General features: G+C 39.0%; 1 protein-coding gene across 2 annotated transcripts in view; it reads left to right on the forward strand.

Annotated features, from left to right (window-relative positions):
- Nucleotides 1–1356: 1356 nt before the first annotated feature.
- Nucleotides 1357–13840, forward strand: part of LOC136882181 (phosphatidylglycerophosphatase and protein-tyrosine phosphatase 1) — a 69289-nt gene continuing 56805 nt past the window's right edge. For both annotated transcript variants that reach the window (XM_067154737.2, XM_067154747.2), the window contains exon 1: nucleotides 1357–1532. In XM_067154737.2, the coding sequence (XP_067010838.1) occupies nucleotides 1362–1532 (171 nt within the window). In that variant the 5' untranslated portion in view covers nucleotides 1357–1361. The remainder of the gene's footprint in view (nucleotides 1533–13840) is intronic.

A 13840-nucleotide genomic window follows, 5' to 3' on the forward strand; every position in this document is an offset into this window, starting at 1 on the left:
GGTGTTGACTAATTTAGTCATACACATATGCGCTGGGATATTTCTTTACTGCAGTGATTCCACTTACAGTTCTTTACGGGCGCTCGAAGAAGGGGTCTTGTCCATTATTACGGAGTGGTAACGTGCATTGTCCATAACAATGACAGAAGGGACTTTGAGCTGTAAAAATCGTAGGCCTACTCGTGTCTTCGTATTGCATCAGCCTGGAAAGAATTAATTCCTGTTACAGGAGATAGCTTAATTCGTTTCTTTCCCGGAGTGCTGTGAAACAAGTCCCTACTATCAGCCCCGTTTTTGATACTGCTATGTACCCCAGTCACTTTTTTCTTCTGTTCTTGGAGGCGAACACCTGTTTGAATGACAGTACGCTTTGAAAGCCCTAATGTTTGAGATATACGATCCACAACATGATCTACAGGAACGGAGAGACGACTATACAAGCGTACGAATTTTGTCTCCCTCTCGTAAAACTCACGAGTTCTCCGCACTAATTCTAATGCCTGACTATTAAGGGACACTCTGTGGCTCAAAGGATTATCACTTCGCGCTTCACGACTATGATTCCCAAGACATCGCACTGCATTCGTTAAAATAAAATTTCACAATTATCCCAAAATGAAAACAAAACTTTCATAAACGCGCGAATCACACCTGACCACGTGCTAGCGGCGACAGACAAAACGGCAACACTTCAATACAGTAGTCAAGCTACTTATAGATGGCACCACTATACTACCTATATTGCCAACAACAATCAACTGAAAATAGTTCGTATTTATTTTGTAGCTCGCTTAAACCTTATAATATCTTTTAAATGCTCGTATTTGTGTAAGCAAATAAAAGATTATGAGCACTATACGGAATTAAATACGAATTAACGTGAATAAAATGCGTAACTGTGTCTGACATAAAAAGTAGTGGATTGGTGATTCTGACTGACGAGTGACGTTCTTCATTTCATTTTTGTAGTGGTGCCAACATGACTTACAACTGTCAAGTGCAACCTTGTGCCGGCCCACCTTATAGCAAGGTCTGTCTTGATCACTAGTTGTGGTTATGCTGCACTCTGGTGACAACTTTTGACAGACACACGCCCATTGTGTGCGAGTGTAGAACTAGTACAATTACAATCAAGTATTGTGTCTGGGTAAAATAACGAGCTCAAATCCACTTCAAGAATAAAAACAAGAACGTCTACTTCAAATGTACGTTAATTTTACGGTTACGTTACGTCGTAAAGTTTACGGTTAAGTTTGCATTGTGAATGAGCCCTAATTTAAAGCATCGTACATTGACCAAAGAGTATTTATATTTTTATGTCAGTATATGTGAATCTTGTTATGTTTTGACATGGATCATAAATGTCACCGGGAAATTCTAGTTGCTTATTCAATATTATTGCCCGTTTTACTTTTTTTCCAACTCTGTTATACAATATTGTACTGGAAAAGCTATCCGTACGACGTTGGTATGATCGGATTGATGATTTAGTTCTGCTAGGGGCGTTACCTCCAAAAAGAATGGTACCTCAGGTAGGTTAGTAGAGCTCATTCGGCGAGTTTTACGTTTATGTTATAGCATACCGTAAAGCTTTCTAGTAGTTTCCCAATTTGATGTTAAGTCCTGATAAGAAATATGATTTTGCGAATATGTTCACTTTTGTGTCGGAATACGTTCACAATTGACCGTTTTGTAATAGATTACATGAGATAATAGTGAACATCGCTCCGAGACTCAATACGGTACCTGCCTTGATTAAAACTCGGGCATAGGCCTACGTCTCTTTTTCATTTCATCACTGTAATTTTATTTTAAGAACTTCAAAGAAAATGAAGTAATTACCTAGAAGTTTTAACTTACCTACAAGCATATAGAGATTTTTTTCTTTAGTGTCGCGTATTAATGAATATCAACACTGTCAGAAATCTACCACTTAATTTCCTTTTCCTTTAGTCGCTTTTTTCGTCGCCAAGCCACGCTCCCAAGTTAAGAGCCCCTGTGGCCTTTTACGACGGCAGGGGATACCGTGGGTGTTATTCTACTGCTCCCCACCTACATGGGGATTAGTGCTTGTGACCCTTCCCTAACTTTTCTTGAAACCTTTTGTTCTTTGAAGGGTCAGAAGTCTTTCTTTTTGTCTTCTGACCAGTGTTATACTTCTCCTTAAAATAATCATCACTATCACTGTCATTATCGTGGTATGGTTAGGTTCATGTGAATGATTATCAATCTGCTCACAGCACATAGGCCAAGCAAAGTATTTGATATGCTTGAGTCCATGCATAGTTTAAAAACTACCATTTGATAGAGATGTTAATACAGTTTACTGTTGACATTGTGCTTCAATTGCTGTCTGCCTCCAGCAATGAATGACCAGGTCTTTATCATCTGCATCACAAATGGCACTAGACTACACATCACAGTATTCATGAACTTGAGCTGTCGGCAACTTCCTCTTACTCTAGGACTCAGTTGTAACAGATTATGATTGTGTGGAATGCCAAAGAAACAATGTTGCATCGAACAGATGTAGATATGGTAATAATAATGTTATCTGCTTTACGTCCCATTAATTACTTTTACGGTTTTCGGAGACGCCGAAGTGCCGGAATTTAGTCCCGCAGGAGTTATTTTATGTGCCAGTAAATCTACCGACATGAGGCTGACGTATTTCAGCACCTTCAAAAACCACCAGACTGAGCCAGGATCGAACCTGCCAAGTTGAGGTCAGAAGTCCAGCGCCTTTACCATCTGAGCTACTCAGCCCGGCATGTAGATATGAGATGTTCAATGTCATCCCCCCAAAGATATCTTGAACTACAACAAATGACACCAACATTGCATGTGTCCAGACGCAACAGTTATGTGGGAATAATGTCAAGAAATAAAGAGAGAGCTTCCTAGTTGTACCGATAATAATAATAATAATAATAATAATAATAATAATAATAATAATAATAATAATAATAATAATAATAATAATAATAACATGGGCTCCGGTACTTTCTTCCTGTATGTGGGGGCGGTAGAATACATCCACAGTATCCCCTGTCTGTCATAAGAGGAAACTAGAAGGGGGATCTGGGGCTCTCAATGTGGGAACATGGGTTGGGGACTAAAGTTACCCTAACTGAGTCTGGTATTGCTTTCACTCACTTGTGCCAGGCTTCTCACATTCATCTTTCGTATCTGCCTTTCTTGGTCTACTCTTGTTCTTTTCAACCCACACGGTGTTCAGTTTGCGAGGCCTAGTGAGTCTTTCATTTTCGTACCCTTTGTGGCTCTTCACTTTGTTTTGCTGATAGCTTCTTCTTCAAAGCGTTGGCTCTCTTTTATTTTCTCTCTGATTAGTGTTAATAGAGGAAGGTTGCCCAGTTGTACTTTCTCTTAAAGCAATATCGCCACCACTGCCTCACATACCATGTGCAAGCATTCTGATTTGACGTAACTTAAGCTGCCTGCATGTCAGTTTTGATGTTCCGTATTACTCGGCAGAATAACCTTGGCAGAGGTATTCAGATTTTTGAAGGACAAGAAAAAGTCCACACAAGTATGAACGTTGAGAGTTTTCCACCTAATCAATACTTTGTGTGCTCAGACCATCAATACGAACCTTGAAGCTGATAGATTATAAGAAAACTTCCATTCGGTGCTCTATATCGCATGATAACAGCATGTAAAACAGCATCATCATCATCATCAGTATTACATACTATCCACTTCATTCCGTATCAATATTGCAATCAAGATAAGAATTAAGTAAAACATTTTCCACCTGATCGATACTTTTATTATTTAACCTTAGGCTAAATTTTATGTCATTACACTAGGTCGAAGACGGCATAGACAGAAACAAACAAGTAAACTTCGTAACCAGAACAAATTGGACAGGGGTCACACCAAATGTGCCAATCTTTTAAAGATTTAGAATAAATTTACACAACGAACAATTGAATAGGGGTCGTACTTCAAACTATCCATCTAAATGAAAACTGAACAAATTTGACCATAGTCAGCATAAATTCTTCTAGCGGACAATAAGAATGATGTAGAAAAATGAAGGACAACATATAATCAAGACAAGTGAACTGAGCATTGAGTGAAACACAGTTGAACCTAATGAAGAACTAGTGTAATGCCATAGAAGAAATTTTAGGAAGTTTTAGTTTAGAAATAGCTTTTTAATCTGTATATCTAATTTTAATACCCCCACCCCCACCCTCCCTCACCATTAAGTGTCCTGTACCAACAAATTTTAATTATGAAATGTTTTATGCTTTATCGCCTAAGCTTTAAGATAAGCAGCTGATGATGATTGCCAAGCAATGGAAACATGTACTGCAATTTTTAATGACATAAAATTTAACCTAAGGTTAAATAATAAAAGTATCAATCAGGTGAAAAAAAAATTTTTTTACTTAATTCTTATCTTCATCATCAGTATTGTCGTGATGAGTGGTCTTGCTTCAGGGTTTACACATCCCCTCATGTTGGCGTCCCTGTAATTTATGACAGCAGTAATCATCCTCTCTAGTTCTAGGTGTCTTCTTGCTCATTTTATAGAATGTACAAAATTTGGAGTCTAATTCTTTCAGTTCTTTTGCAGCGACTTATAATCTACAGTTGATGTTTCTATCGATGTATGGACCTAAAATCATCTTCTATATCTCATTCTGTAGTGGTAATAATGGTTGAGGATAACTTCCTTTCTTTATGACTATAACCAAATATTTTTTTCTACCCTAACATGTGGCTGCGGTTTGAAACTGTGTAGACCGTTTGTGGAGAACAGGCATTTGGAGTAGACTAGTCATCCAGTTTCCTCATATCCAGGTATCTACGGTTTCTTCTAGGTAGCTGCATGTGAAAAAACCATAGTAGCACCCAATACCAGAGACGGTACCTGGCATTCTCATTTTGATCGTCAGAGAGAGTGGACCCATTGGGTGAAATGAATAAAAATGAGATCTAGCTCGTGAGACAAGTCTCAAAGGAGGATTGAGACGGAAGTCACTTGTGTAACAGATCTCGTCACGTATATGAATAAAGTTTGTTTCCCGCTAATGAGACTCGTCTTCTTCCACTTGAGATGAGTCTTGCACACTGGCTCTGGTATCTGTCAGCTGCACCGTAGCTGTATAAATAAACATAACATAATAAGAGAAGAATTGTAAGTGTCCTATGCTCTGTCTACGACCTTTAAATTTCTTCTGACTTAGTTTACTTCAATACAATGGCAATGGAGGAAGAAAGGGCGGAGTTTCAGGTTTGTTTTATCGAGATTGTACAAGAGTATGGCTAAGTGATCATCGCAAAATCACAACTTCTCGAAATGTGCAGAAGGAAATCCACTTTAATGGGTTGCATACGTGACTGTTGCCGTGATCTCTTAAATATTGAATTGACAGAGCCTTAAATTAAAAAAAAAAAGTAAAGAACATGAAAAAATACATTGAAAACAAAAACGGATCTGAAAAGAACAGGTAGTAAGCCTATTTTGCTCAAGAATTGGGAAAAAGAGCTCCTAAAGATGTTGCAGTTGGATACAAACCCTACTATTGCAAAAATACCAGGTAAGAATGAACAACTTTAGAATTATAAGTCATAAATGCACATTTATTAATAGTTAAATTACATTTATTTCAAAATTATATCTGTCTTGTTATATTTCAGGAGTGGATGCTGCGGGATATGGCGCATCAACAAGTAATGCCTCCCGATCTTCCTCTGGAACACGTTCCTCCTGAGGATCTTTCATCGTCGAATAATTCAACTGATGTCGCACGTGGACAACCAGCTTCAATACAGATCAACCATGAGAAGAATTGTCTCTTGCGACAACCATCTAGACCTAAAAAAAAAGGAAACTAGATGGATTCAAAACAGATCTGATGAGTGACTTAACAATCGGAGAGCTGAAAAGAGTGGTTTTGTTGAAACGGATGAAAGTGCTAGATCTACAAGGGAAAAAGATTGAAAAGCAATACTGTGTTCTCAAATATAACAGAAGAGCTAATTTCAGGGCAAAAACAGGTTTTACAATTGCAAATGGAAAATCTTTTACACGAGAGAGAGAAAAGAGCAGAATAAACAAGTACAAGCGAAATGGAACATCCACGGATATTTTTTTTCATTTAGAATAGTGGTTGACAGTCTTTCCTTCTTCTTCAACTCTGTTTCACTTGGGAGCCTATTCTCTAAACTATACTTTTCATACTAATCAATATTCAATAATCTCTACAGTTATTATTTCAATTCTTTCTAGGCTTACATAAACATAGTGGCTCGTACCCTTGGCATACTTGCACCCCAGCTTGGGAATGACTGATTTAAGGTTTCTTTTCTTGTAAGTTTTTCTTCAAGATATTGTGTAAGAAGTTACATTGTAGGCCTATTTATTATAATATTTAGTGCTAGGATCCACATTCAAATGCATAGTTTGTGTGGTCATTGAACATCACTCAAACGCTTTTTAACCCTCCGCCGGGTTACTCTTGTAACATGAGAGGGCGCATGGCACACTTCATGCGCCATGAGGTTTTCATTTAAAAATTGCTTTCTTGTTTACTTATACCCGAATATTTTTATTTAGAGACGTTCTTAAATAGTTTATTCATATATTTTAATTAAAAATCTCTATTTGTTATTTATTTGCTGATACAATGTTATGGTAACTTGGCCATCGTATTATTTACAGAGTTAATAATATCAGTTACAGAGACAACATTTTAGTCTTTATATATTATTACTCATGACAACACATCTTTCACAGAGATAGTTAATCTTAGCAGGCTTCTTGCAAACAAACTTCCTGCACTGATCACACACTATGGTCATGTTGACATTCTATGCTCATCCACCAGCTTGACATCAGCCTCGTTTTTGTGGGTATATTGCACAGGTTCCTCCACAAATTATGTACGGTACCTGATGAGAAGTGTTTTTATATCTAGAGGTATGCTTGGCATCATTGCACGGACACTCAGTTGCTCTTTCATCAGTTGAAGAGCTAGATTCCTGAGGAAAATCCTCCTCCTGTCTTTAGGGTTGCTCTCATTGAACTGAAAAACAATTTGAGGATTTATACCAACCACATTCATCAAAGCATAAAAGATCACCAAAGGCCATCTTTTTGTGATCCTTGCCACTGTGTATGATGCACACATCTGATCCACGGTATCCACTCCCCCTTTAGTGGCATTGTAGTTCAGAATGATATACGACTTACTTGTGCCTGTGTCATGCATGGTAGAGAGTAATATTACAACTGTGTTCTTTTTAGTAACTTGAGATATTAGAGTTGAATCGTTTTGGTAGCCGAATACTGATGATCCTACCTCTCTACATTTTTGGGGCAGGAATTCAGCTCGTAATTCATTCGTGTTTTTTTCTGAGAGTTCCAATACATGTTATGCCCTTTTTAAGTAACTGCTTTGCTAAAGGCACACTTCTATACCAGTTGTCCATAGTCAAGTTTCGTTTAGTACCTTTGATTGGGTACACTAATCTGTGGACAATTCCAGAGAAAGGGCCATCTGGCTGCTTGCCACAGCATACTTCTATGTTGCTGGTGTAAAAGGTTTTAGCATCACAGAGTGCAAAGATTTTCAAAACGTATTTTGCCGGTTTATTCGGAATGTACTGTATGAATCCACATCGTCCTCTAAACGGTTCCAGTTTCTCATCTACAGTTATGTACTCACTCAATCAGGAGCTTGTTTTACAGTTATTAGAAAACATGTCAAGCACATACTTGATAGGTCAAGCTTGTCGGTTTTCAATCTCTCAGCTGCGGTCTCCTTGTCATCAAACCGAATACAGCGAAGAATAAAGAGAAATTTCTTTGCACTCAAGCAAGCATGGAGAATTTCAATTCCAGTCCCAACTGCAGTCTAAAGTTCCTCGACATTAGTGTGCCTAAGTTTCTTCATGCTTAGTAAGTACAAGACACCAAAGACAGCCATCATTTCACATCTTGTTGTGTCCTTTGCGTCTCTTTCTCGTGAATACTGAATTTCATCTCGATGACCAGTTACGAATAAGTTAGAGCACCTAACAATTTCATCTATCATATCAGAATCTATGAAGAGTAAAAACACTTCAATTTCCTTTTTTATATCTCTGTACCTTTGAACTGGCATGGGCAGTTTCTTCTTCAAAATGTTTTTGCTTTTAGTCTTGCATGCAGTAGAGAAATCAGTTTCCCTCCATTTCGTTTCCTTGTCTTTTCCTACAGAATATAAACTCGATACAGCCTCACCATCATCATCATCGTTATCGTCACAACTCTGTTCTGAGTCAGTTTGGTGCTCACTAAACTGAACTACTTCATTCTCTGCATCAGAATATTCAGTCACTGTCTTCTTTGCTTGAATCAACTAGCTGATCATCTTGCAAGTTGTTTATAATTTCGCGGATAGCCTCGTCATCAATCAGCACCAATCTGAAAAAATTACTGCTATAAGCATGATTTTCTTAATTCACCACTGAGTTGAAGGTTACAAAGAGATAGCTCAAACGTGTTTTCATCTACATATGAAAAGCAGAACAGATTTATAATAAGTCCATAGAAACGACAAGAATTTCTGATGTTTGATTAACAAGATTTAGTGCTTAATGTATGACAAATAGGCTGTGCTAAATAGATATATTAGATATGAATCAAAGAGTATTGCCACAAAATTTACCTGTGATAGAAATAAAGATAAAAACAAAAAAGGTAACAAAGGTACTAGGATAGTTTTACTTACATGATCAGGCGCACGGTGCACTCAGTGCACCGGTGGTGTATTGGAAAGGAAATGTGTTTCTAGTGTGATGCCAAATGGAGCCGCAACAAACACGCCTTCAACACATGACAGCAGACATTTCATTGGAGGAATAGGCAAGCTAACAAGAAAATGGGGCTCATCCCCTCCGTACACCCCCTGAAAAAGTCGCATTGGCACACTGTGTGCCAGCGCGCCCGGCGGAGGGTTAATACACTTTTCGTACTGCATTCTTCACGAATATGAAGAGTTTAATTAATGTCTGTGCATAGGTAGGGGTGATTCTGCATGTGATATACTGCTGATACCACTGATCTCTATACATGGATGGCTGGTAGCTTGGGTAGCAGTAAGCCGAATAGAAAATGACTGGCGTAATAAGATGGCAGCGAGCGCACGGTGCAGTAGACCACGAGGAGTGCGCTTGCTTTGTTTATGCTTAGTTCAGGGACGCCAGGCCTCTTGATTGTAGTTCCACGGGTGTTTTGTGCTATGTTATTGCAAAGGAAATAGTGGCGTACTTTACGAATTTAGGTTCGTTGTCTTGTAGTATGCCTGTAAATTACAAGATTCAATTTCAATTTGTATGTGTTTATGTGAAATCTGAATGAAGAGTACGGGTTATTAACATGCCGCAGTATTCAGGTTATGGATGTACAAACAGAACCGATCAGCAGAAGGAGAAATCATTCCACCGGTGTGTTTTATCTTCTTCTTCTTTATCTATTTACCCTCCGGGGTCGGTTTTTCCTTGAACTCCGCGAGGGATCCCACCTCTACCGCCTCAAGGGCAGTGTCCTGGGGCCTCACATTCTGGGACGGGGGATACAACCGGGGAGGATGACCAGTATCTCGGCCAGGTGGCCTCACCTGCTATGCTGAATAGGGGCCTTGCGGGGGAATGGGAACATTGGAAGGGATAGACAAGGAAGAGGTAAGGAAGCTGCCGTGGCCTTAAGTTAGGTACCATCCTGATATTTGCCTGGAAAAGTGCGAAACCACGGAAAACCCCTTCCAGGATGGCTGAGGTGGGAATCGAACCCATCTCTATTCAGTTGACCTGAGGCCGAGTGGACCCCATTCCAGCCCTTGTACCACTTTTCAAATTTCGTGGCAGAGCCGGGAATCGAACCCGGGCCTCCGGGAGTAGCAACTAATCACACTAACCACTACACCACGGATGGTGACTTTTATACTGTACATAATAATCTTCCTAGGGTAGTGTTTTGATTTTTAGGTTTATTGTATCTCATATCGCATATTCTGGGAGCAAAATGGCAATTAATTTTTGTAGGTTTCCTTTCTCAAGACCCGAACTTCTAAGATCATGGATTAGGAGTATCAGGCGGGAGAATTGGGAGCCTTCTAAAACAGCTGTTCTCTGGTCGGATCATTCTGAGGAAGACTGTTTTTGATAGAACTGGACAAACTGTACGCCTTAGAAGTGTTGCACAGCCAACTGTTTTCAATTTTCCTGAACATTTACTGCAAGTAAGGATTTACTCATATTTTTATTTATTTGTCGTCATTAATCTGACGGTTTAGCTGAAATAATTGACATGATCTTATAACAATCTTAGAGAATGAAATATGGAGGATAACAATCTTAGAGAATGAAATATGGAGGAGTTCTAGGCCTAATTACATCGGTAATAATTATGGGTTTCAGACACTGGAGTAGTGGGAGAAGGGAAAGTGTGGTGGGTGTTTTAGGCTATCCCATTATAATGTTTGTGGTATTTGAGGCTCTTTTAAGGGGTGTTACATTTTTATGATGACCATCAATGTTGCTTTGCTAGCTGAATTTAATTCAAGAGGTCTATAATAGTTATTTAGGGTAACAATTTATGAGCTGGAACGAAGTCATAAAACCATAACCTTAATTTACTCTATTCAGTGTCATAGGCTTGCAAGTGGCGAGGGTGTTTTGATCACATTTCCCCACCCTTTCATTGTTACACCCCTAGTTTCACGTGATTTTCAGGCAGTAGTAATTTTTTTCGGCCGTTATTATACACTCATTTTTATTGCTGTTCCGGAGATTTTCTGACCTCGGAATGACATGTCAGTGATCCCAATGTCCTTATGCTTTGAGTGAACATGTCTCTATATTTTTAATTATTCCAATGCGCCATTAATTGCGATTTAAAATTGACTATATTATCATTGCTTCCCCATAAGGAGAGCCAACATGGCGAACCGCGCGCTCAACTTGGCGTACTTTCTCCTGCAGCGGAGAGCTGCCATCAGCGATCCATGTATAGAGATCAGTGGCTGATACCTATATACTGATGCATATTTTCTAGATTCTGCTGCATAAACTGTCTTAACTTTCACACCTTCAAAACTTAGAAATAATACAAAACACTATCCATATCCATAAAAGAATATGAACTAACAAGGGAGTTGTGTGAGTTGGACCAGACCAATTGTAATGAAAGTAACATGAACAGCTAAGACATCCGAAACTTGATGGTGGTAGTCATTTTACTGTGAAATAATTTTTTCGTACCAGTACTTACATATTTAGCCATTGGTTGTGGCACCATACACAACCATTAACCCGGCTCAAGGGAGATAGGGTCATCTTCCCTATCCTTCACTTGAGTAATTCTTGTCTGGCGCATCCACGTTGCGGGGGTGGGTATCCTCCACATCAGTAGGCCGGTGTGAAGGAGAGGCAGGGACCCAGTCTCACGGGGTATAACATGGAACCCATGCCCAGGGTTACAGGTGAAGACCTTAACAGCATCTTTGGCAGAGGAGACCTTCAGAATGGCGATGGTGGATGAGGCAACTCATCCCCTCTGGGGAAAATTAGAAGAGGAAACCACTGCCTTGTGGAGAAGAGGGATCTTCAAAGGCTAAGGGAGTAAACGTCGAAAGAAAATCCTCAGATTTGTTAAGCTTAGCAGGTCAGCAGATGAGTAAATTTGTACTTGCTTTCAACTACAATACAAGCCTTGGATAGAAGTTTAAAAATGGAAATGGAATTAACAAGACTCTGACTACAGTTGCACAGGATGATGGTAACCCTGATGTTCGTGCAAGTGTTAAATCAGAGAATAAAACCCGATTTGGAACAATAAATATTTTAGCAATGAATGAGAAGGAAAATGAATTGATTGACCTAATGGAGAGATGAAAACTCGACATCCTGGGATTAAGTGAAGTAAAATGGAAAGGGGAAAAAAATGAAGAAACTAAGAAAGGGGTACACCTTGCACTGGATGGGTAACAGTAAAGAGAAAAGAAATGGAGTGGGATTTGTAGTGAATCAGAATGTCAAACCAATAGCTGAAGTTGAGTATGTAAAAAAGAATTATAATAATGCACATGTAAACAAGGAACTACTGAAGATAATATAGGTGTATGCTCCACAGATAGGATGTAGGCTAGCATGGAAGAAAACCGAGCTCGATAGCTGCAGTCGCTTAAGTGCGGCCAGTATCCAGTAATCGGAAGATAGTGGGTTCGAGCCCCACTGTCGGCAGCCCTGAAGATGGTTTTCCGTGGTTTCCCATTTTCACACCAGGCAAATGCCGGGGCTGTACCTTAATTAAGGCCACGGCCGCTTCCTTCCAATTCCTAGGCCTTCCCTACCCCATCGTCGCCATAAGAGTGTCGGTGCGACGTAAAGCAAATAGCACAGCATGGAAGAAAAAGAAGACTTCCTCAAGGAACTGGAAACACATATTGTTGGAGATGGGATCATGATAATGGGAGATCTGAATGCTCATGTGGGAACTGATGGAATGGGATATATGAGAATGTTCTGGGCCCACATGGATATGGTGATAGAAATGAAGATGGAGAGAAACTGTTGGACTTTTGTGCCAGAAATAACCTGATAATAATGAATGCATGGTTTATGAAGAGGAATAGCCATAAGATCAGCCGATATAGTGGGATGGTCAGTATTAGAACACTCATCGATTTTATAACAACAGACCGAGAATGGGGAAGATACATCATGAATACGAAGATAATCCCTAGTGAAAGTGTGGAAGTGATCATAGATTATTGAATGTGGAATTAAAACAAGTAAAATTCCCTAAAATTGTGTTGAAGAAGAAACCAAAGATCAGGATTTGGGAATTGGAGGAGGAGGATAAAAGAATGGCATTCCAAGATTGTGAGGTTGCCTAACACGGAAATACGATGTGGAGAAGATGAGTGGAACAATTTAAGACAGACATTTGTGGAAGCAGCAATGGAGGTATGGGGGAAAACAAAAGCAAAGCTTAAGGGAAAGAAGACACGGTTGTGGACAAACAAAATAAAAACAGAAATAAGGGAAAGGAACTAGGTGAAGAAAGAAATGGATAAGGGAAAGCAAAAACCGTATCAGAAGGATAAGAATAAGATAGAAAGGTTATATGTGGAATACAAAAGATTGAAACTACAAGTAAAGAGTATTATAGGAATCTCAGTTTTAATTACTGCGTTGATGGGGTGAAAGTTCCATTTGGGGATCATCGTAAATACCTAGGTATTAACATAAGGAGTGATCTTCATTGGGGTAATCACATAAATATGATTGTAAATAAAGGGTACAGTTCTCTGCACATGGTCATTAATGTGTGCATGTGTGCATTTAGCATCCTACATTCAGCTAAAAGTTTAGCGAGTTACTAAAATTCAGTACATAAAAATGTGAAAAATGATATATTATACAATGTTAATGGAAACACTGACAATTGGATAATTGGATAATGTAAATTTACTGTATAGTTACCAACCATTGACAGTAATTTTTGTTACAAACATAGACGCCGAGCACTATACCCTTTCTCCCCTGACTGTTATAATGTAAATAATTTGTAAAAACGTTATAATTTCCTATGAGTGTGTCAATTATTCTTCGGAGCACCACTGCTAGCTCTGCTAAAATTACCCAGTTTTTTTACGCATTGGTGCAGACTACTTAGTCTATAAACTTATATTGTCAACTATCACCATTGTACAAGTGTTTCTCGTACTTAATTTTCCCATTGTAATGTATATTAATGTGTGCATGTTAAATACTAATCAGGTACCTGATTTTTGCCTTGGGGAGGTGATTTGACTGA

This window comes from Anabrus simplex, chromosome 1 (assembly GCF_040414725.1).
Source record: "Anabrus simplex isolate iqAnaSimp1 chromosome 1, ASM4041472v1, whole genome shotgun sequence".
NCBI classification, from domain to species: domain Eukaryota; kingdom Metazoa; phylum Arthropoda; class Insecta; order Orthoptera; family Tettigoniidae; genus Anabrus; species Anabrus simplex.